Below are 24,622 nucleotides of genomic sequence, written 5' to 3' on the forward strand. Positions count from 1 at the left end.
AGGCGTCTCCCTCCTAGAGGACCCATTTACTTCAACCTCCGACAAAATTCCTTCAATCAAGCCTCAACCTTATTTTGAAGCATAATAATTTGGGTCAGTTCTAAAGAGACTTGACCTGCAGTCCGTATCTGGTTTCAATCAATACTTCCCCTTTTGAAAAGCACCTTGTCCTCAAGATGGGCATGGGTATAAAAGCTGAAGAAGAAGGATTCGTCCGTTGGTTTAAGCCAGACAAGGCGGGGGCAACATCGGTCTTGATAGTGTAGGGGCACAACTGCACCTGCTCAGAAGTTTCCTCAAAATTGGCCCAAACCAGCACCACAGACAAATGCAAACCAGTTGCTTGGTCATTGGAGTTTCCTTATCCTAGCTCTATATGCTATCAGAATTGCATAGCTATGGGTCAGGCCTGCTTTTAGGGTTGACATGGAACATGAGTCCAGCTCTAGAAGACAAAATAGTGACAGGTGGGAAATGCTCTGCTACTGGCTGTCAATGAATTCTTCCAATATTCTATCTCGTGGGCTGCTTTTCATAACTCTTGCGCCTACTTTGGCCAGTCCCAACTGGTAACCTTTTCTTGGACTGGTAATCTGGACACAAACTCAGTATTAAAGATGGAGAACCTCTTTGTGAAGAAGCTAAGGGAAGATATCAACGTCTAGTGGGAAGATTGATCTACCTCACTCTGACTAGACCTGATATCACCTTTGCCATAAAATGTCATGAGTCAGTTCATGCACGTGCCTACAGATACTCACTTGAAGGCTGTCGACAGAATATTGTGTTACTTGAAGAGGAATCCTGACAATGGACTTCCATATGTGAAACAAGGGCCTATTGAGATCGAAGGGTATTCAGATGCAGACTGGGCAGGTTGTGTTGATACTAGAAGATCTACTTCAGGGTACTGCATCTACTTGGGGGGAAATCTTGTTGTTTGGAAAAGCAAGAGGCAAGATGTTTGTTCCCGCTCAAGTGCAGAGGCTGAATATAAGCTTGTTGCTACTGGAGCGTCAGGATTACTGTGGCTGAAAATATTATTGACTGATATTGGAATAGAGACTGAAGGACCTATGAAGATGTAATGTGATAACAAGTCTGCAATCAATCTGGCTAACAACTTTGTGTTACATGACCGAACAAAGCATGTCGAGATTGACCGTCACTTCATCCTAAAGCATGTATCTGGTCTGATCCAGTGTGTGGTTATGACCCTACTTAACCTGTGTAAACCCTAATTTTCAGTGTGTGAAAGATAATTCAAGAGAGAGAGTGTCTGGCGTCTAGTGGGCACCAGTCCTCCTCACCCGTGGATTTTTCCCTCTAATTGAGGGGTTTTCCACGTTACATTTGTGTGTTCATCTTTCTATTTGCTTTTACCGTTTCTACAAGGTCAATCAAACAATCACCCATTCCCTCAACCTAGTTGCTCTCTCTCTCTCTCTCTCTCTCTCTCTCTCTCTTTTTTCTGTGTGACCATGCTCACTGGTGCCCAACCAGCAGCTCCCTGGTGATGACAACCAGTTCAGCAAGCAACACTTTCAATCTGCATCTGTGTTCGTTTATTGCTACCTATGAATGAACATAGCATGGTTCCCTTAGTTCATTTGAAACTCATCTAGATGTGTATACTTTTCCACCAAAGTCATGCTGGGAAATTTGATTTCTCATTTCTATTGTTATGAAATATGCATTTTAACGCCACAGGTACATGGTAAATGCCCAAATTCATTTTCCCATCGTAAACCTGTATGTATATTGTATAGTACCTGCAAAGCATAAACTTATTTGAGTATTAAATATGTAAACTCATCTACACTGCACTACCGTGTACTTTTTCAAAAATCAGGGTTCTAGTTTGATCTCATTTTTCCGTAGCTTGCTTTAAATTTAATTTTATATTACAGTCATTATTTGGCTGTCTATTAATTACTATACAATACACACGTGCACGCGCACACACACTCACACTCACATGCCCCCACCAAATATTGTTTTTAAAATGCACCCACATTCACACCCTTCACCAACGTAACATAGTAACCAAAGCAAGCATTCTATGTGGACACAATCAACAACCTTAAACACTTTCTGAACAATCAAGCTAGCATCAAATGCATCAAACATGGTCCCAGGTTCAAGAGTCTCCAATTGATGATATTGGTATTTTACTTTTTTAGGTTCAAAATTTGAAGTCATGTCCCCGGTCCTAGTTATTGGACAGTTTCGTGTCAAGCAGATATACAGCGCATGGTTTCTGGATCTATATATATGTGATGCCAGTGACAAGATTTCCATAATATGTGCAATCATGTCTGTAACATGGCTGAGCATGAGGAAATCAAGGCTATGATGATGCCAGATCACCAATGAAATTGGGAAGCCTACAGAATCAAAGCTCACACAGACATGAGGTATACCTCACCTTGTAAAACAGGGAAAAAGGGTATTCCCTCATAGTTGGAGAGTGGGGGTCTTGGGGACTTCACTCCCATGAATGTAAACTATATAATTGATGACAATAAGCAGGCTTCCCCAGTAATGCAGGCACATGTGCAACAACATTCGACCAAAGAAAACCACATTCACATTCTTGTAGGCACATATGCATCCAAAGATACACACATGCACAGTTGCAAAGGTCGTTTTCACTTTCATCCTAAAGCATACTTTCAATTAATACATTTAATATTGCTTTGGAAATCAAGGACGACTCTTACTATCCTATAACAAGAACCAAACTGTTGAATCACATTTGCTAACCTAGATTTTCACTATGTCACATAGATGCAGGTGCCGGTATGGGTACGAAGTATTTTCCAAAAATGTGTATGGATTATGGCCATGTGTGTGTGTGTATAGCTAGTTAGTGTTTTATTTTTCTTTATCTTGATTTTTACTTGTTTAGTTTTTTATGGCTTATGAGAAATTTAGTCTTTATGATGGAAGTTTTATTTATAAGTCATATTGAAGTTATTAGAAATCAAACGCAGAAATTTTTCATTAAATCCCCTCATTAATACACTCTTTATATAGTAGGTTCAGTAATTGGGCTATCTCTCTCTCCTTTATTACACCTCTTTTTGGTTAATCTTCATTATCATAGCATTAAATATTTAGTTAACATACATTATTACAGCACTAAATATACAGTCAACCTTCATTACTACAGTATTAAATAGTACAAAAAAAACCAAAATTTGGTCAGACAAACACTCGGCCAACTTTGACCGAGTCTTAAAATGGATGGGTACAATCCTGCAAACGTTGACCATACCCGGTATGATTTTTACCGTACCCAGCATCATACAGGTACCGTACCAGGTTGGCACGGATACTGCTCCATTTGAGCAGTGCCCATGTGACATAGGATTTCCATTAATTTCGTGGCTCACCTGTACACCAGAATAATTAGAAATGCATCCTATATGCAGAATCTTGTGCTTACGGGCCCAATACCAGCAGCAAAATATGTCCTTCAATGTCAAAGCTCTCATGGAGAACATTTAGTCTTATATCTTTCAGCATGAAGAACATCCATCATGGGAAACTAAACAAAAAGGGCTCTTGACCTTTTTGTTAAAGCATGTAAAAATATTTATTAAAAAAAAATTCTCAGGCTGGGTAACGGGCAGCAAATTTGGCCCAGTACCCAATAAGCCCCTGGCCTGACCCAAACAGGCCGGTCAATGGGCCCGCTGATTCTCTAATTGGCCTGGCCTGGCCAGGCCTGATGCCAGCTTTAGCCAAAACTACTGAAACCATTGGCAATTTTGAGGATATTGGAATGATAGACCCGGGATAGCCACATTGCTGGCAATATTTCCCAGCTCGCGACATGCCCAATTTCATGAACTGATTTCCTCGTGTTGCAACGTTAACAACCCTAGTTTCCAAAAGGAACTCATCCAGTGCCTCACAATACGATAATAAAAATCACAATGTACAGACCTAACATTGAACATAGTCCAACTTCAGAAAAGTTTCATGAAATATTCAGAAATTGCAAATTTCACTAGATCAGATGAGAGTTGATTCAGAAACACCTAAATATAGGCCTTAATGGGAATCCCAAACTCAAAGAAGAAAACATACTAAACTGACTGTAAAGCACAGGGCTAAATCAGCGTCTCCAAATGCTAGCACCTTATCATTGCTAACACCAGCAACACATTACTCACTATAGAATCTAGTCAAAAGCACCTTTACACATCATGAACGGTTATAATCATGTATTGTAACTGACATTATTAGTCAACCTTTTTTTATCCAAAGTATAAAAAACAACTGACAACCCTCTCCACAAGCACATGCCTGAAAACAGCCAAACCCAGGTCACATTTCAGGACACAGGTTCGGCTGCAATTGCAGTTCCGGACATTGCTCAGACATGGTCAAGGCAGTCACTGTTGCAGGCAATGCCCCTTATGCCCTTGTTTCTAATATTGGATTTGGTCAACTTTGGCAAATACAAGCTTGTTCTTGTTCTTTTCAACTTTTCATACTGTTTTAATTTGATGAATCATATTAGCATCGTCCTTTTATTAAAACTAATTTTACAGTTCTTGGTGCATTAGCTTTTCGATATGTAGTGCATATATATATATATATATATATATATATATATCCTTGACTCGCTGCCTTGGCGCCAGGTAGACCCTGCGCCTAGGCAGGCCCAGGCAAAAAAGGCGAAAAAAAAATCGTTAATTTTTTTAGTTATGTTAATATGTCAAGTAATTTTGATTAACTATTACTAATATTTGAAATGTGGAGAGTAGTAATATAACAAGCATAATCAACTTAAACAATCAAATTAATTGTTGACTTCATTGAATATGCAAAATCAATAGAAGAAGTTTAACATTACTCATTTGCAAACTTATTTTTCAACGTCAAACTTGTCATTCACTTTTTCTAAAAGAAGTAACTTTACATGTGGCACCTTATGAACCATCAACTAAGATGACAGGATGACTCATAATTCATTGACACAGTCCTCACTATACTCCAAACGTAACCCCACCCCAAAAGAAAACCAAAAACAAGAAATGAATGGGGAGAGAAAGCAAGGAGGAGCACGAAGAGAGGAAGTAGGTTAGAGACTGATAGATAAAGTTAAGGTGAAAAAGTCGGTTCAAACATAAACTAGACAACTACGACAAGGGAGAGAGAGAGTGGGGAAAAAACTCAAACCAATGCTTTACTTTATTTACCAGTTTTATGGCAATCCCACCACATTTCTTCTCTGAATTAAAAGGTACGACATGTACAACTGATGATTGTGATCGCAACTCCTCAAACTTCATACCAATCTGAAAAAAAAAAGATATCTGAATCAACATAGCCAAATACCAGAATACAGAAAAAACAAAAACAGAACAAAACAGAAATGGGAGCAAACCTTAAGTCCCCAAGAAAGAATAGCTTTTTCTGTAGGTGAACCAGTTACTTCAGTAACTCCACCATCCTGTCAACCACAAAAGAAGTTGTATTAGGCCTCATATTTAAGGGCTAAGAAAACACTTGCACCATGAACAACTTTAGTTCATATTTTAAAGTCAACACTTTATTCACTCAGGCATAACTTTTGGTGGAGTGACATGATGAACCCAACACTTATTTGCACAACAAGGGAACCAGATCATGTATTTATGCAACACGTAGCTCCTTAAAATATTTGTGATGTTTGTTTTATGCAGTCATGCTTGTGTACCAGAGAGGCAACTCATTGTGCCAACCTTAAATGTTTATATAGGGAACGTGTTATACCGCTAAAGTAAAAATTCAAGAACATACAAATTACAAAGCAAGGAACTTTGGGCTACAAATATCATGCAATTTAATCACGCAAGTCAGAAACCTTACCTCCGAAATGAAAACACTTCCTGTCGTGTTATGCGCAATTCCTTCAGTTAAAAGAGAAGATATTCTAGATGGTATCAACTCAATTTTATCAGGTGCTTCTAAGATTTTTCCACCAACAAACGCCCTAACAATGGTCATCTGAAGCTTGCAAAAAAAAAAAAAAAAAAAAAAAAAGAAGAGAAATATAGATTCTTCTTGTTAAAAATAATGCACCAGGCAATTATCAGAGATGGAAAATCAGAGCGGTTTGCATGCATGATATGCACATTTTTATTCCTTTCTATCCATAAAAACAAAAAAGCAGTAGAAAGAAATAGAAAACTAGCCTGATTCAAGGTGAGTGTCCCAGTTTTATCGCTACAAATTACTGTTGCAGATCCCATAGTTTCACAAGCTGAAAGCCTGCGCACCTGTATTCTGACTGATCAAAAGTGAACCTAATCATCACTTAGTTCAAATGATTGGTACTAAGATAAATATATACACACCAGGGCTTTATCCATCATCATTTTCCTCATCGAATAAGCCAGACTGGAACCAATCAAAATAAATAAGGCCATCATCCAAATGGAGTTGATAAACGTAAGTCTACTAAAAGCACAATTAACTTCTAATATACGAACCAACTAACGGTAAACTTACGTCAAGGTCACGGCCAGTGGAAGACCCTCAGGAACCGCGACAACCACAATAGTAACCTAATTGATTGCAACGAGCTCTTAGATTATGGTCTAAAACAGACAAAAAAACTATCACTGTCCCAGAGAAGTTTCAAACCGCTATGGTTATGATCCGGACAATCCCATCGAATGCAGTACCAACACTCTTCTCCCCAAACCTAAATTGAACTGAACCATCCGAATTTTTGGTGTGACCAGATAGGTATCTGAAAATAATTTCCTGAGGGATAAGAGTCAAAATAATTATAAAAGGTAGAAATTACTCCCACAAAGAAGAACAGTCAATGCACCTGATCAAGAGGACCAAAAGAACAGTAACAGCTACCACGAGACCCACAGTGCCAATAAAAGTAGCCACACCATTTAGACGCACCTGTTCAGTCCATACAAAAAATGGTAAATAATTAATGAAAACCAAACCACACAACGAGTTGAATGAAGGAGAAGAGCTGTAACTAAATTAACCTGCAAAGGTGTTTCTTCACCATTATCTTCGGATATACTAGCCATCAGTAATCCCCATTCCGTGTTTAATCCAACACCCGTTACCTGTAAAAAGGTCATTATGAAACAACAAAACATAGTTCAAAAGTCAAGTCCCATGAACGTTGCTACTTAAATTGGACAGGCTTACAAGAACATCTGACAGACACCAGTTACCATATGCTTTTTCATCAAGAACATAGTTAATCAATTCAAATCACTATCATGTGGTCAATGATGAATTACAATCTTCAAATTAACCCCAAATAGATGGGTTATGGTGACGGATGCAACTTGTTGAGTGAGGTAAGAAAGAAGAAGAGAAAAAAAAACAAGAGAGAGAGAAAACATGTTATCTTCTCATTACCCCAATCCCATATTAAAGAGGGATCAGGGATGGCAACAAAATTACAGAATAAGTCCCTATACTGAAATAAAAATAATAAAGACCTCTATCAAAAATAAAATAACATCATGACTTCTAGTAATTTGCTACAAACATTGTCACATATATTGTGTACAGACAGCGAGGAATTTCTCATGTATAATACGGCAAAGTTGTATATTTTGAAAAAATCTTGGCAAATTTTTAAAAAATTATAACATTTAATAAATCTTAAAAATTAGAAAAAATAAAAATTAATAAAAAAATACAAAAAATGCTAAAACTATGCATTTTTTTCAAGCTTTTTATTTTCTGGCATTTTTTTAAAAAAGGTGCGTCTTTGCCGTTTTATATGGCTAACTTATTTTTAGCATATTATACGCGTTCTTTCCAAAAAAAAACACGTTTTCTGTGACAATGCTACAAACTTCCATATCCGATTTATTTTTCAACACTCCCCCTCAAGCTGGAGAAAACATATCAATCATGCTCAGTTTGTTATAGACTTACATCATCTTGTAAAATCTCCAACTGGGAGAGGCATCAGCTACTTGGTCTTCTAAGGGCATGTGGTCAATTAATATAGCCCCTGACCGTACAAGATCACGAATGTAATGACAGTCCACCTCTATATTTTTTATCCTCTCCTTGAATACAGGGTTGTTGGCAAGGTAAGTGGTTCCCTTGTTATCACATCTCATAAGTAACTTCACTTGGACGCACAAACTACTGAGAACATTGTTTATCCACGACATTTCAGCAGCAGTTCATGCCATCGCTCAGCATTCGGATTTAGCACTAGATCTACCAACAACTGCTACTTTTTGCTTCTCCAAGAGATAAGATTCCCACCAATAAATACGAGAAGCCTGTAGTGGACTACCTAGTTGTTAGAGTCAGACCCCAAGCAGTGGGATCCAAGGTCGTTAGTACTTAGAGGACAGTAGGTTCCACCCCCTGTTCAGAGGCTAGCAACAACATTAGAGGAGTTGTCGGTCCTTCAAATATCTTAGTCATCGATTGTTCTACGTTTGCCTTCCGAGTCTCTGCTGCTAAGGTTTTCCGTCCTTCACTCGCTTTACAGAAGTGCATCTTCATGCCCACAAAGTCCCAAATAATTTCCCCAAGGCTGCACAACCATTGTATTCCAAGGACTAAATCAGCCCCTATCATGGCCAAGGTAAACAGCTCAATAGGGAACCTGTGATCCTGGATCTCTAAAACCTCCTTTTGTTGCCATCTCCCACCACTACATCAAATGCCGGTTGATTCTCCATGCGAAAGCCAAACGCCTTGCTGATTTCTCACATATGAAGTTGTGGGCGGAGTCAGTGTCCACCAACACACTCACTGTTTGGCCGTGCAATAGACCTTCAATCTTCATTAGTTGTGGGACTTTCATCACCTGCTAGTGCATGCAGTGAGGTTTTTGGAGGTCCTTCTTCCTACGACCCCAAGGGTTCCTCTTGCACAGGATTTCATGGATTTCAATCCATGCCCAACATACACAAGACAAAAATCTTATCCATGGACTTTTGTCTCATGGATTTTCATCCACGGATTTTTATCCATGGATTTATGTTTGTGGCCATTAAACAGGCCCTCAATGTTGCAATCTTTACCAAATCACATTCCTAGCTAAATCAACCTTTGTGCTTCCTAACTATTATTAATCTGAATTAGCCTCACAACAACAAATCTTGCTTTTGCAATATGTATGATCACGTCTGTCACCCTGATATCGTAACGTCATTTATCATGATGGAACTTAGCATTTCTAAAACTCAGTCCTACTTAACATAATTTATGAATTTATGGTATATTTTCCCATTTAATGATGGAACCTTACAGGATTGAATCACGAAGGTACCAGAAAGAAACAGACGGGGCATTTCCCGTATGAAAGGAAACATCTGATTTATGAAGCAGAACTTTTCGCTTTTAGCTATTGGACGTAACTTGGAACAAACCAACCACTGAAATGCAACAATGAGGAACAGCTGAAGGGCTTGTTCTAGCACAAGATGATAATCAAGTCCATGCCACAGATGAATGGAAACTCAGTGGAGAATCTCAATATGATGCTAGAGAAAAAAACCATTTTTGTATAATCTAATGCATGAGTTCATTTGGCAAGAAAGACCAGAGACTAAATGGTGTATAAAGTCACACTCACCAGCATGTTGCCATAGCCATCAGCAACCTTGCAGCCAGACATCAAAAAAGGATCTCTCTGATCCTTGTGAACCTGCAGATGGCAGTATATCTCTTAAGTTGCTGTTTATAAACCCAGACAGCACAGCCAGCTAAAGCAACACTCTTACAATTTTGCTTTCTCCTGTCATACTAGACTCATCAATTGCAAGAGAATACCCAACAATAAGCACACCATCTGCTGGAACCTAGTCATTGATAAATAAAAACACTAATTATACTAAAATATATGTGCTGCAATAAGAAAATAAAACAAACTGCAAAAAGGAATTGACTCTTGCTTCTCGAGTGCTTATCCAGCTCCTAGAACTAACAAAAAGAAAAGGATAAAATCCACAATAGCAAAACTTTTGGAAAAATAAAAATAAAAAGTAGCAGCAGACTAGCAGGTGATGCAAGATATGAAAACAAATGTCCTGAAGGCATAAATGCATAAGAAATAAGACAATCAAGTTTATCTCAGATGCAAAAGTGTATTTTAATCATAGTCGCAAATAACGTTTCGGAGTTTTAAACGGCGAAGTTTTTCTCGGTATAATACGGTGAGCTTGAAAAAAAGGGAAAAAATGAGGGAAATACAGTAAACTTTTAAAAATTTAAAAAGACTAAAAATGGAGGAAAAATAAAATAAGTGAAACTAATAACATAAACATCAATAGATAAGTAGATTTGCAACAAATAAAAAATAGAAAACGAAAAAAAAAATGTTTGGCATTAAAAAATGAAAAAATGAAAAAAAGTGAAAAAAACGAGTTAAAAACGAGTTTTTTTAGTCTTAAACGGCAATTTAATGTATCACGTTTTTTTTTAAGTTTTAAACAGCAATTTAAGGTAACGCGTTTTTTGTGACAGTGATTTTAATTTTATAAATTTGAATTTGATTACAAAGGGAATGCAAGAAACTTATGCTGAAAAGCCATGCTCAGCACAGATAAAGTTATGTAAATGTAGAATCCTACTCACCTGATCACCAATTTTTAAGGGCACAACATCACCAGCCACAATATCAAATATTGAGACCTCAACTCTTCGACCACCTCTGATGACCTAGATAACTGATAACAATTAAATATGTGCAATTGCAACAGAAGCCTTCAAGCAAAAGTAGACAGCTTAGTTACATAAACTAGCAAGGACCTCAAGCTTTATGTTTCTCTTCTCCTCATTCAAATTTTGGAACTCCAAAGACTGTCTGTAATCACTAATAGCTGGAAATAAAATGGGAGACAACCCTCATGAGCAATCACATTAAAGAATAGCATATTCACGTCTACTTCAACAGAGAAAGAACCAATACATATGACCAAAGATGTAAGTGAACAACAAAAGAAGACCAGTAGCTTTAGTGTTTAACATAGTTGAAGCACGTGAAACAGCAAAGTAAACCATAAGCACGAAACATTGGACAACAATATCACGAAAAATGTGCTAAAATGGAAAGAATAAAAGGAGTCCAGAATGTCCAGGCTAATGAATCAACCAGGTCCAGTGAAACCTGTCCAGCATCCATTTAGTGGGAGAAGCAAACCTAACCTACATGTTTTCCAGCACCAGATACCAGTATATTTAGTAACTGTTGAAATCAGAAAGTTTATTTTTAAGTATGGTAGTTTTCTGATTATTTAAAAGTTAGATTCCTCTTTTGTCATTTTACAACTTTATGTGTCTTACTTATGTAACAGCCTCAGCCGATCCATAATCTCTATTTAAGTAGAGGTTAGGGCACGATATTGAAAGTAACTTTTCGGTCTCTCTCTCTCTCTCTCTCATTCCTTCCTCCATCGTGTAACATGGTATCAGAGCTCCCCTGGACCTATGTGACTCCAGTTGCAGGTCGTCTTTCCCTCTCCTGCCCTCCTCTCTTCATCTTCCTCATCATCTTCGTTATTCTGCCCAAATCTGTCGTGGGTAGCAGTTTGCCCTAAGAGGCTGTATCGTATGGGAGATCAGGGATCTGATCACTAAGTCTGGGCACCGGGCTGGGCCACTGCCAGGTACCCAGCCCGACTCGGGCCCGGGCCCTGAAATAGTGACTATCGAGCTTATTTTATCGGGCCCGGCCGAGGCCCGGTAATTAACGGGCCGAGCTCGGGCCCGTGACTGTGATCGTCGAGGGAACGATAAGCCCGACAATAAATTTAAAAATATATTTTATGAAAATGATTAACATTTGTCCAGGAACTCGCAGCACTTGGAAAATTATCAAAATTCACCAACAGCTTCGATTACTCTAAAAATTGGACAGGAGCTAGATGTCGGAGTGAGGATTGGATGCCCTTCGTTTCAGCTCTAGATCAGCACCAGGGAGGAATCGCGTGCAGATTTCTGCTCCTCTGCGTCTGGTTGTTTTTCCTGAAGACTGTTCTTCAGGTTCCTCGACAGATTTGGGGATTTAACCCAATTCGAGCATAAACCCCATTAATATCAGTTCAATTCGCCAATTAAGAACAAAATATAGTAGAACAAAACACCAGATATCAATTGGAACCCAATTTATGTACAAAATTGGGGAAACAGTGCCGAGGCGGCGATTTGATCTTGAGCGCCGCCAAATTCAGCCCATTTCCGTTTTGCTCCGGTCAGCTAGGCAGATGAAAACCGATTGCACTCAAACTTCTCCAGATTGCTCGTGTGGATGTTACGAGGCTAACAGGCTGGTCACCGGCCTCTAATCGGACTCTGGTAGCCGACAATTGATGATTGCTCAGATTCTGTCCACGACGCTGACAGCAATCTTTCAGGGAGAGAGAACTGTGATCGTCAGGCCAGGCCGGGCCTCGGGTATAAACCGAAGCCCGATGCCCGATATTACATGGGCCCGGCCCGGCCCGTTTAAAAACGGGCCGTGCCTCGGGCTGGCCCATTTCTAATGTCGGGCTTCAATTTTTACATTTTTATCGGGCCGAGTCGGGCCCCAGCCCTACTGATCACTGCCATTACATGATCAGTAGTGATTAGATGCCCTAGATCTGGTCATTGCAAGATCTGAAGATCGTCGGAGATATGAAGACACATTTCAGAGTTGGGGTGATGGTTGCAATCAAAGGAAGTCGTTGCAATCAAAGGCAGACTATTTTTTTTCTGATCTCATGGTTCATGGATGACTGATTTGACTTCTTGAGAAGTTTATGCCGTAGATACTAGGGTTTGATGTTCTCTACCTCTAGTAATTATTTATGTGGCATAATTATGAAGTTGAAGGCATGTCGTGGTGCTGATAAAGTTGAAGGTATGTAGTCTGGTGAAGTCTGCGTGAAGGAAGTCTGTGCACATTTGCTGTTTTGTAACATTGTTTGCTGAAATATGCATGAAGGAGGTCTGTGCATGTTTGCTATTTTGTTTGCTGAAGTCTGCGTGAAGGAGGGTACGGTTATTTTCTGTGGATTATTGTTGTGTATGTGATATTGTTGAATCCTACTTTGTTTATCAGCTCATTTGCATGACTGACTGATTGTAAATAGGACTATTTTTTTCTATGCCCTAGCTGTTGCACAATTTTATCGTGGTATTCTTGTTCTAAATTCCTGTTGTGGTTCATTATGGTTGAGAGCAACAAACCAAAGGGTGGCAATGATCATAAAGGAGCTGGAAATCTCTTCACCTGTTAAGTTAGATGGACACAACAATGAACTGTGGTCCAAGTCCTTTATGTTGTCAGTCAAAGGACATTAAAAAGGGCACATAATTGAAGACGATGAACCTATTGACAAATCATGGAAGTACATGACCTGGGAATAGGACAACAACATAGTTATGTCTTGGACCACAAAATGCTTCTACTATTGCTTACTATACTGCTGCTAAGGAGATGTGAGAATTCCTTAGGCAGACATATTCACAAGATAAAAATGTAAGTAAAATCCTTCAAGTTGAAGAAGAATTGCACAATCTCCGACAGGGAAATCAAGATTTATCACAATACTTTGCAACAGTTAAACTACCTATGAGCGACCGAAATTCTTGCGCCCTCCATGCAAATCTTGTTATAAGTCACACTTTGAACCTACCATGGTTGCAAAGTTTCTTGCTGGTCTCTCTCCTGAGTACGCCGCTGCCAAGGATCAAATGCTCACTGGGAGTGAAATTCCTGATCTCTCTGATGCATACAACAGACTTAGTCGTCTGGCTATTAACTTGTCCCAACCAACTCGTGTGACGCCAGCTCCCGCTCTTGCTGTGGGGGTGGTTGTGGTCAGGGCACCACCTATAGCACCAGAGGAAGAGGTATAGGTCATGGAACTAGTGGTCGTGGGAGGTTCCAATGCACCTATTGTGGAAAGATGGAACACTTGGAGGATCGTTGTTGGGATAAACATGGTCATTCATCCTCTATGTCACAGGGGAGAGGTATGGTCACCAAACAGGGTAAGAGCCTTACTCATCCTCCTATGGGCTTTGCCCAGGTTGCCACTCCTACGGTGGAGGGCTCTTCGTCTAGCACACTACTAGAGACATTTACGATCAGCCTTGACAGAGTTGAGTATGAGTAGTTTTTAGTACACAAAGCCTCACAGGCTTCAGCTTCCACAGCTTTGACTGATCAAGCCTTCTCAGCAGGTACATCCACGCCTGATTGAAGTATCTCTTAGATTATTGATTCAGGAGCATCGAAACATTTCTGCAGCCACGTCATGTCAAAATTGCAGATGGTAGAATGTCACCCATATTGGGTTATAGAGATGTGAAGCTTTCTCAATCCATGACTATTCCACATGTTTTATATACTCCTGAACTTCTATCTCATTTGCTCTCCGTCAAACAGTTGACTACTGATTTACATTGTCGCATTATTTTTTACCCTGGTTCATGCTCATTTCACGACTTACAAACTAGGAAGACGATTGGTGGCGGCTATGAGAAAGGGGGCGACTACATCCTGTCGGCTCCTATGGGTATTGCTGCTACCTCCTCTACATCAGAGTCTACATTCTTCCAATGGCATCTTAGGCTTGGTCATCCTCCAGCGCCCAAGCTCCATTCTATCCTACCTAATCTCTCAATCCCAGAGTCTTTTCAATGTGAGGCTTGTCAACTTGGCAAGCACACTCGTAGTAGTTTTCCTTCGAGTCTTAGTCCTTAAAGGTTGTTCGATCTTCTCCATGTTGATATGTGGGGGCCCAACAGGGTTGTTAGCGGAACTAAGTTTAAGTATTTTTTTGTCGTTGTTGATGATTACTCTCGAGTCAGTTGGGTATTCCTTTTGAAGGAAAGGTCTGAAGTAGTTTGTATTCTCAAAAACTTGATTATTGAAACAAAAACTCGGTTTGGTTTTGTGGTTAAGTGTATTCGCACTAATTATGCTCTCGAGTTCAAATCGTCTATTTTAATGACCTTTTATGTTGAAAATGGTATCTCTCCTCAATTTACATGCCCTCATACCTCACAACAGAATGGAGTTGCTAAACAAAAACACATGCAACTTCTGACTACTGCTCGTACCCTAATGCTTCATAATCATGTACTTGCATACTTGTGAGGTGATGCCATACTCATGGCTTATTACCTGACAGATCGTTTACCTTCATCCTCCATTGAGAACAAAGTACTTATTCAACTTGTTTATCCCAATCGAAGCTTATTTCTTGTTGCACCTAAAGTTTTTGGGTGTACCTGTTTTGTTCACATTCTTGAGCCTAAACGTGATAAACTTTCTGCTCAAGCAATTAAGTGTGTGTTCGTTGGCTATCCTAGAAACCAAAAAGGGTACAAGTGCTTTGACCCAGTAACTCAAAAAGAGTATATCAGTGTGGATGTCACTTTTTTCGAGTCTCAGTCCTACTTCTGTGTCATCTGAGATGCCATGTCCTATTCCTCTTGTCCCATTGCAATATTTTTCTTCGCTATTTCCTTCTCCTGCTCTGACTATGAATAGGTTTGAGGACCCTCCATTGGTCTACACTCGGCGACAGCATCCCTCTAATGGTCGACCATCAGACTCTCCTCAGAATGTGAGCTCCACTGAAGTAAGCATATCTGATGTTGATCCTTCATAGGACTTGCCTATAGCCCTATGCAAAGGCAAGAGACAGTGTACCATGCATCTTATCTCTCACTTTGTTTCCACTGACCATCTTGATGACAACTTACAGCAGTTTCTTAAGGCTATATCAATCCATACTATACCAACTGATCATAAACAAGCATTACTAGACTGTAAATGGCGAAAAGCTTTGCCAGATGAGATGGATGCTCTCATACAGCGTGATACCTGGGAATTGGTTGATCCCCCTGAAAATTGTGACATTGTTGGCTCCAAATGAGTATTTACAGTCAAGTATCATTCAGATGGGTCAGTAGAGCGATATAAGGCTCGATTAGTGGCTAAGGGTTACACTCAAACATACGGAGTTGACTTTTTTGAGACGTTCTCTCCTATGGCCAGGTTCGACACTATTCGCCTCATTATTTCTGTTGCGGTACATTCTGATTGGGCCTATGTATCAACTTGATGTGAAGAATGTCTTCATTTATAGTGATCTTGAGGAGACTATATATATGCAACAACCCCTAGGGTTCGAGCGACAGGAGAAGTGTGGTAAAGTGTATCGTCTGAAGAAGGCTACTTATTGACTCAAACAAAGTCCCAGGGCATAGCTCCACAAATTATCAGAGGTGATCTCACAATGTGGATTTAAAAGATCACCTTTGTATCATTCTCTATTCATCAAGAAGACCTCCAAAGGTGTAGTTGTTGTAGTCGTATATGTTGATGACATTATCTTGACAAGTGATTGTGATCAAGAAATCTCGGCTACAAAGGCTTTCCTTCAAAAGCATTTTGTCACGAAAGATCTTGGTCACTTGCGATATTTCCTTGGGATTGAGGTTGCGTAGAACAAAGAAAGTGTAGTATTGTCTCAGAGGAAGTATGTCCTTGACCTGCTGCAGGATACAGGGAAGTTAGGGACCAAACCGGCTAATCTCCCTATGAATCCACGTCTTCATCTTCACGATAATCAATCAAAACTAGTAGATTCACGATCTTCCAGGTATCCCATTGGCAAACTTCTTTATGTTACTGTAACAAGACTAGACATTAGCTTTGTTGTTGGGAAATTAAGTCAGTTTATAAAAAAACCTAAAAAAGTCCACTGAAATGTTGCGTTGATGGTGTTGAAAAACCTAAAGTCATCCCTGGGCAAAGGCCTCTTTTTTAAGAAAGGTGAATCTCTAGAAGTTGTTGCTTACAGTGATGCTGACTATGCAGGGTCTGTTGATGATAGAAAATCCACCAATGGCTTTTGTATCTTTGTTGGGGACAATCTCATATCATGGAGAAACAAGAAACAAAACAGAGTCTCTAGATCAAGTGCAGAATCTGAATATAGAGCAATGCTTAAACAGCTTGGGTTAAATCTATGCTAACAAATATGAGTATTCATGTTCCTCTTCCTATGAAAATGTACTGCAATAACATGGTTGTCACTTATATTGCAAACAATCCAGTATTTCATGAAGGAACTAAGCACATAGAACTGGATTGTCATTACGTTCGGGATCTTATAAAAGAAGGTGTGTTGTCTACGGTTCATGTAGCTTCTGAAGATCAGGCAGCAGATATGTTTACTAAGGCTCTTCCGATTGGTGATTTCTCTAGATGTTGTGACAAGCTGAGCATGGTTGATATCTATGCTCCAGCTTGAAGGAAAGTGTTGAAATCAGAAAGTTTATTTTTAAGTATGGTAATTTTCTTATTATTTAAAAGCTAGAGTCCTCTTTTGTCATTTTACAACTTTATGTGTCTAACTTATGTAACAGCCGCAGCCGATCCCTAATCCCTATTTAAGTAGAGGTTAGGGCATGATATTGAAAGTAACTTTTCCGTCTCTCTCTCTCTCTCTCTCTCTCTCTCTCTCTCTCTCTCTCTCTCATTCCTTCCTCCATCGTGTAACAGTAACCTTATCCACCTCATTCAGAGCCAGACAACACACCATTTGAACATAAACCTGCCTTAAGCAAATGCATCAAAAGGTCATCAATAGTCTCCATAAATTCCCATATCCATGTAACTGGTCTATACATTAAAATTGCCAAAAGTCTAAAAGTAGCAAATTAGCACAAAAATCAGTTCACTAGATACCCCCAGCCAACTGCTTGCTTGCCAAATCCAAGCTTCTAAACTTCCTATTTACCCAAAACAACAGATTATATGTGGCACAGTGGCAAATTCAAGTCACCACAAGCTAGTGCCATCACAAGAAAGCTAAAAGCTTCAAAACAAATAGCCAAAAAATTACTCCCTAGGTACTTGTGCAACTGAATTTCTTCAAAAATATCAAACTGCACTCAAGTCTGATGCCATTTTCGATAAATAGACCACAAGGCCAAGAATATATGCCCCTTACAATCGGACCAAGTGTTGAATTCCCCAAATATCTGTATAGCACGGATCTCAGCTCATAAGACCTGCAACAGCAAATGCTGCCTACTTCCAGTAACCCTACAAACATCCTCATGCTCAACTGGCTCTAACACCATCCAAGGATAAGTATTATGTCTCTGACACAAGACTACTCTATCGCTGAAACAAAGCCCTGGGTCAAGATTATAAGCAAGATTTAAGCCCATTATCTAACTACTGCATATGTGAACAGACATCATGAAAAATCCTTGCACGTTCTTGGTAGTATGTAACTTACTAAAAGCACCATATCACAGGGATATTAGATATTATTACATATCCCTTTATACGAAAAATTAAATATGACTTCCTAAAAACAGTCATATTCATTATCCCCATATTTTCACCCATATCCTTGTGACAGTGAGAAAGCGACACTGAGAGAATTGAGTTTCTCGAGAAGATCACGGCTCTTTCATACGTTGCAAACATTTCTTCTAAGAGTTATTTTAGACAGTCAAGGATCAAGAATAGACTTGGATGATTACAACGCTTGAATATTATGCCCCAACATTTGAAGCATTAGCCCCCCTATAACCAATATGCTACCTTATTCAATGTTTTAACAGAATGATACTTCCGCATGAACAAACCACCAAATTGCCTGCTAGTAATCAGCATTTTAAGTATCATAGCATATTGTATGATATGACATGATACCTATCATAACTATGGGCTTCCTGATGCACTACACTTTTCAAACTAGTTCCAACATGTAACTACACCATATAAAATGTAACTTATGATACAACCCAGCATCTTATATTACAATATGAAACGAGCTATGTTTTATGTCATAACTTCAGAACATAAAGACCAACAACACTCATCCTTTTAAACTTGAAGTTACATAGGTTCCTCACAACAGAATTTTAAGTTTGTCATGAAAGTCACTTGCAGATTTGAAGTAGAAACTAAAGTTTACAACTGATTTCAAACCCCAAATTGAGGACTTCGTGGTACTTCTGGTATGAACTTATTTTAACCTCCAAATAAAAAATTTGAAGTTTTATTCCTCCAAGGCCTCAAGAAGTAAGCTATACAAACCAAAAGTTACCTATTTGATGCCCATTTAAATATTATGAGCAATGTATGATAAAATATTTAGTTCTTTAATATTTAACATATTTTTAATAAAATGCAGTTTGTATAATTTCATGTTTTTCTTATATTTTTCTCTTTTTTATGTAATTTCTTCAGACCCTTTTATTTTTATGATTTTTAAATCATAAAAAACATAATTGCGGTTCCTGTGCCTAACTGTGGACTGGACCAATACTGAGTTACACTATGCATTTTACAACATCACTCAGAATAGTTACCTTCGAAGCAGTGGATGGCAACTAACTTCAAGGTCTTCATAACCTGCTCTCAAAGCAATGCATCTAGTCCTGGAAACCACACATTCTAGTACCTTCATGTCAAAACAACATGAAGGAAATATCTTTTCAATGTCATTCATACGCATCAATCGCGGCTGGAAAAATCAGTGTGCCAACTCATGACACGGTTACTCCAACTCAACCAAAGCACTGACAAATTCATTAGTGAAACATAATAACTCGACAAGAAACTGTCTTGCCCAAGCTCTTATTTAGAAGACTTAGCTAATTTAGGACATGTGCCACCTATCACTCAATGAGTCAGTCCCTCAGGACTAAACTCTCTCTCTCTGTCTCTCTCTCTCTCTCTCTCTCTCTCTCTCTCTCTCTCTCTCTCTCTCTTTTGGTTTTCCTTCACTGTTCTCTTTATGAATATAAATATATGATTGACTATTTATTATTTGATTCATGTACTAATGCATACTTTAGACCTGCATCCCTTTGGTTGATAGAGACAATAGGTAGGTCTTCTTCTACAGTTGCTAATGAGTTATGTTTTATATTGCTTTTTCTGTCTCAATTTAGGAAAAAGGACGAACTCTATTGTTATTGTGATACTTTTGTTGGTCCACTAATTTATGTTTGATTTATTTCTGTTATGTTGCAAGTTGTTTATATTTACGATTGTTACTTGCCAGTTTTGTTTTATGTATTCTTCACACACACACAAGTACATACTGGCTACACCCACACCATAGGTTTTTGTTTCTTAGGATGCGCCTACATCCAATAAAGGCTTTATCATCCTTGGTTATTTAGGTTTTATAAAAGATGGGGAGATTATCTATTCTTTGTAAACAATCAAGAAAACAACTCATCTGAAAGAAATCCAACAAAGTCCCACATTTCCCACCATGGTTGTGGTTATCATTAAGTTCACATGTTAGTATAACAATGACCTTACTGGTCAAAATTTAGTAAATTAGGAAGAAAAAAAAAACACTATACAGAGCATTCTTCATAAGTACTCTTTAAAAAAGTCTCAAGAAAGTTGGAAATTCAAAAATCTAAAAGAATATAAAGAATAAAAAATTTTATGAAACTATGAGTTTTCATCTAATTTCTAATAAAAATGATAGAGATTCAAAATAGTTTTAAAAAAAATAAAAAATGGATAACTTAAAACTCATGCTGCAAATAGGAAAAGTTTTTTTAATGGGAAAGTATCATAATATTTATTTTTTGGCGATAATTTGGAACATTTATAATATTTTCCAGATAACAAATTTTTTCTTCTTTTTATGAAACTATACAATGCTGAACAATCTTCACATTGACAAAGGTCTACCAGGAAAGGCATTTTAGAAAGTTATGCATCAGACCTGTGACGAGAATCACAATGAGAACAGCAACTGCAATGCTTGCACCATCATACCATCCTTCCTTAATTCCCTATTCAGAAATTAAAAACAACAGTAAATTGTATATTCTAAGAAAACGAAAAAGAGAAGAATAATTATCCATATGACTGTGAGTCCTCTGTACATTGGGCCAACGTCTCGTGATTAGTAAATTAAGCATCTCACGCCTGCAAGAATAGACCAGGTCTTACAGCAACAAAGTATCCAGATTCCAGCTAGCACAAATTTCAGTTACGTCATTACCATAATAGCCATAAATATTGCTGACACCATCTCTAAAGCTATGAGAATCATATATCAGAAAAGTATTGTAACAATATAAGTATTTTTAGCACACAATACGATACTTTAAGAATGCACATTGTAACTATGACAGGGAACCCACATTGCATCCTTAAAAATAGCTTCAGAAATGTGTTGTACCAGCATCAAGCCTACCAAATTCCCATGAAAGATAATATGTGGTATCCCATTAATCAATAATGAATTTAAAATATAGTCTCGGAGTCAAGTGGGCCTGCTCCTGTGCTTATAGTGGAGGTGAGCCCAGATATAGAATGTATCACAAGCAGTTTTCTATCTAAACAAACCACTGATGAATGAAAAAAACACAGATTGAACACAAAAGTATTAACTAAGCACTAAGCACAAGAATTGCTAATCAGAGCCCCAATTAGCAATAATAACAATACTAAAAAGCAAAAACACTAAACTAGCCTCTACCTAAATCAACTGTTAGACCCTCAGCACACTTTTAAAAGGTGCCAAAAGGTTTTTCTCATGCATTTATGAAGGCCTTCAGGCTAAAATATACTATACACTTCCAAAACGCTGCCTAAGGAATTCCTGAAACCTCAAGAAAAAGCACCAATTTTGGACCAAATTTTGTGCTAAGACTAGGTTTCTGGGGGATTTCACATACATTTTTAGCATCCTAATGCATTTTACTTCTACAAGTATATGCCTATAATTTATTAGCATATATTGAATCCCTCAAAACAAATCAGAAACATGTCAAAAATCAAGGTGTAAAAGGTTCTGAGTTTGTATTGTTTTGAGTTGAAGTTCCTTGAAGATCCTGGAGAACCTTTCAATAAGGCCCTAAGAGAACAACAAAATCAATTAGTTCTCAGTTAATCTAGTCCCAAAAGAGTATGCATATATTCCAGATGGGATTTTCAGCATGGGGACCCAACATGGAAGTATTATGATTTGATTGAGCCACATGACAAAGTGGACCAATAAATTGCAATGTTGTAGCCATATATTATGCAACGTAGATTGCATAAGTTCCAGTATCATGGAGTAGGTCATCTCTGTCGTCTCATAAAAAACACAACTCTCCTAGCACATCAAGTACTTGTGCTGAGGTTCCACAGGTTCCACAGGTCCCACAGAAACCAACAGAAGAAACCCATGAACTTTTCGTAGCATTAGTTGGAAAAATGCTATCAGAAATCATCCTTGATTTAGAAGATGAAGACTCATTCTTATCACAAGCAAGCAGAACTTCTCATTAGAAAAAGAAACAAAATGAGTTAAAAGTATCTGTACATAATGATAATACATATATATGTACCTGTGTATAGTATCTACACGTGTAAAATATATGATAATGACATAGTCAAGAAAAATTTTATCATTCTACACAACTATGAACCATGATGAACAAAAAAGTTTATGTACTTTTTTTCCCATTCTCTAATGTCTGATTATTTTATATCTTAGTGAAAATATTTTGCATCAATCAATGGCATCAAGGGACTTGAAAAAACCCTGCACGACAATACCATAAGACTGTTGACCACCAATCCACCATGGAAAGGTTACCCTACTATGATGTGAGATTAATGCAGATTCAAGTAATACATATCAGGTTGGAGCCATGTCACATATATACGGGTACGGAGGTACGGATACTGGTACGGCGTTTTCGTAAATCTTAGTACGGCGGTACGGCGAATGTTTTATATTTTTAATTCAAAAAATTTAAAAATTTGAAAAAACAAATGATATCATCACGTATTCACATTAAGACAATGTTCCTTTCATACAATCTCATAGATAATCTCATAAGTCATAAAAAAAAACATAAAATGCTCACAACAATCGTAAGCTGTATAGTGCATAACTTATAACTTATAAGTCATAATCAAATTACATATAAGTATAACTCGACAAGGCTGAAGGGCATATGCAAAACCATTCGACAAGGGCATTGCAAGTTACAGGCTTATAGTCTTCACAGAACACGGCATGAACAGTCTCATTTAGTAAATTTCAAGCATTGCAAGTAACAAATTTCAGTTTTCACAGAAGAGAGAAAACCAACAGAACACGGCATAAACAGGGAGCAGGAAAATTGAGATGGCATGAACAGGGAGCAGGAAATTTGAATCATATAGGCCAGTTACATAGTCAATATGCGGTAATGGTCAGTAAACCAGTGCAGCTCCACCACCGGAGGAGGATTTGGGTGTCTTTGGCTGAGATGATTCAAGCTCAAGGTCGGACAAGCTCAAGATTGAGTTTCACACAATATCCCACAGGGATCCAACAAAAATCAGACCCCATTACAGATGTGCACAAGGCGTCACACCCCAAAAAATTGGGGCAACCCCTAAAAACAGCCAAAATTGTACAGAAATTTTGCATAGTAGGCAGCCATTAGATGTACCAAACCTATCGTCGATGACTCGCTGCCCATCGCCAATCGCTGCCTAAGCTCCCGCCGGACGTCGGTCGGCAGCTGCCCAAACTGTCAAACCCCCAACAGTAGCAGTAACCCTAAAAGCTGCCTAATAAAGAAACCGAACGTCGCCTACTCGCCTTCTGTCGCCGGTCACCATCCGTCACCAGCCGCAGTCCGCTGCTGCTGCCCAAAGTCGCTAGTGAATCCAAGCACCCACCGCCAAAAGAACAAACAAAATCGAGAGGGAGAAGACGAGCGTCGGGTTTTTTTGTCGAAAGTGATATGGTTTGAATCTGGTTCCGACCCGGAACCAGATCCAAACGTACCATCAGGTACCAGTGTACCGGTACGGGTATGCTGGCCAAACAGGTGTACCATGGTGACATAGGTTGGAGCCTTGGAGAATCCATGTATAATCATGTCATTCACAGTGGCATAAAGAACCACTTTGATATATGCTAGTGTCCCAAGTGCAGAACACCAGAACAAGCACCTCAACAGCAAAATAATCAAAGAGAGTGCTGATGATGAAGAGGTGGATGATGAAGAAGCCATAAATGGTGCTGACATGAAGAATGGATTGAAGATATCAGATAGTTCCATTTTCCGTTTTTCATGTTTAAACTTTAGTTCCAAAAATTGAGCATGTAAACATTAAGTACTTACAGAGTTTTCATGGCTGCAATTTCTGTTACATAATACAGTAGCTACTAGATTAGTTTCATCTGCTTTTGTACACAATCCACTGCATAATTTTGACCTTCCTCATCAGATATACGCCTTGACATGATTAAGATATTTGATGTTGCATGTAATTTAGAACAATAATGGATGAAGTCTTCAGCTTGTTAAGCTTTAATTTTTATGGCATGCAACATGCATGTATTTCAAAGCACATATTCCTGATGGGTATCTATTTTCCACAGCAACAAGTAATCCAGCATGATGATACCTTTAAAATTTTGCACTAAGTTACTAAATCTTCAAGATTTTTCATTTTTTGAAAAAAAAGAATTATGATTTTTACAAGTTACATTTCCAATTTTTCAACTTCCTGCAAAGATGATATGCATTTTACAGCATTGGTTCAAGCCCATTCTTCACAGCAGCATTGAAAGATTTTGTAGGTGAACAGAAAGGAATCAACGACCCTATT

The 24,622-nt window shown here is 38.4% G+C and overlaps 1 protein-coding gene across 2 annotated transcripts in view; it reads right to left on the minus strand.

Annotated features, from left to right (window-relative positions):
- LOC116250628 (calcium-transporting ATPase 5, plasma membrane-type-like) overlaps window positions 1-24,622 on the minus strand; it is a 43,024-nt gene that overhangs the window by 9,684 nt on the left and 8,718 nt on the right. Inside the window, exons 8-21 of one of the 2 annotated variants that reach the window (XM_031624401.2) lie at window positions 20,736-20,805; window positions 10,768-10,838; window positions 10,594-10,677; window positions 9,741-9,818; window positions 9,593-9,664; window positions 7,014-7,097; window positions 6,839-6,921; window positions 6,646-6,754; window positions 6,511-6,566; window positions 6,357-6,399; window positions 6,195-6,278; window positions 5,869-6,006; window positions 5,405-5,470; window positions 5,217-5,315 (exon numbers count right to left, since the gene is read on the minus strand). In XM_031624401.2, the coding sequence (XP_031480261.1) occupies window positions 5,217-5,315; window positions 5,405-5,470; window positions 5,869-6,006; window positions 6,195-6,278; window positions 6,357-6,399; window positions 6,511-6,566; window positions 6,646-6,754; window positions 6,839-6,921; window positions 7,014-7,097; window positions 9,593-9,664; window positions 9,741-9,818; window positions 10,594-10,677; window positions 10,768-10,838; window positions 20,736-20,805 (1,137 nt within the window). Of the gene's footprint in view, window positions 1-5,207; window positions 5,316-5,404; window positions 5,471-5,868; window positions 6,007-6,194; window positions 6,279-6,356; window positions 6,400-6,510; window positions 6,567-6,645; window positions 6,755-6,838; window positions 6,922-7,013; window positions 7,098-9,592; window positions 9,665-9,740; window positions 9,819-10,593; window positions 10,678-10,767; window positions 10,839-20,735; window positions 20,806-24,622 lie in introns of both variants that reach the window. The other variant, XM_031624399.2, reaches the window with a different exon arrangement.

The sequence above is a fragment of the Nymphaea colorata genome, chromosome 3, assembly GCF_008831285.2.
Source record: "Nymphaea colorata isolate Beijing-Zhang1983 chromosome 3, ASM883128v2, whole genome shotgun sequence".
NCBI lineage: Eukaryota > Viridiplantae > Streptophyta > Magnoliopsida > Nymphaeales > Nymphaeaceae > Nymphaea > Nymphaea colorata.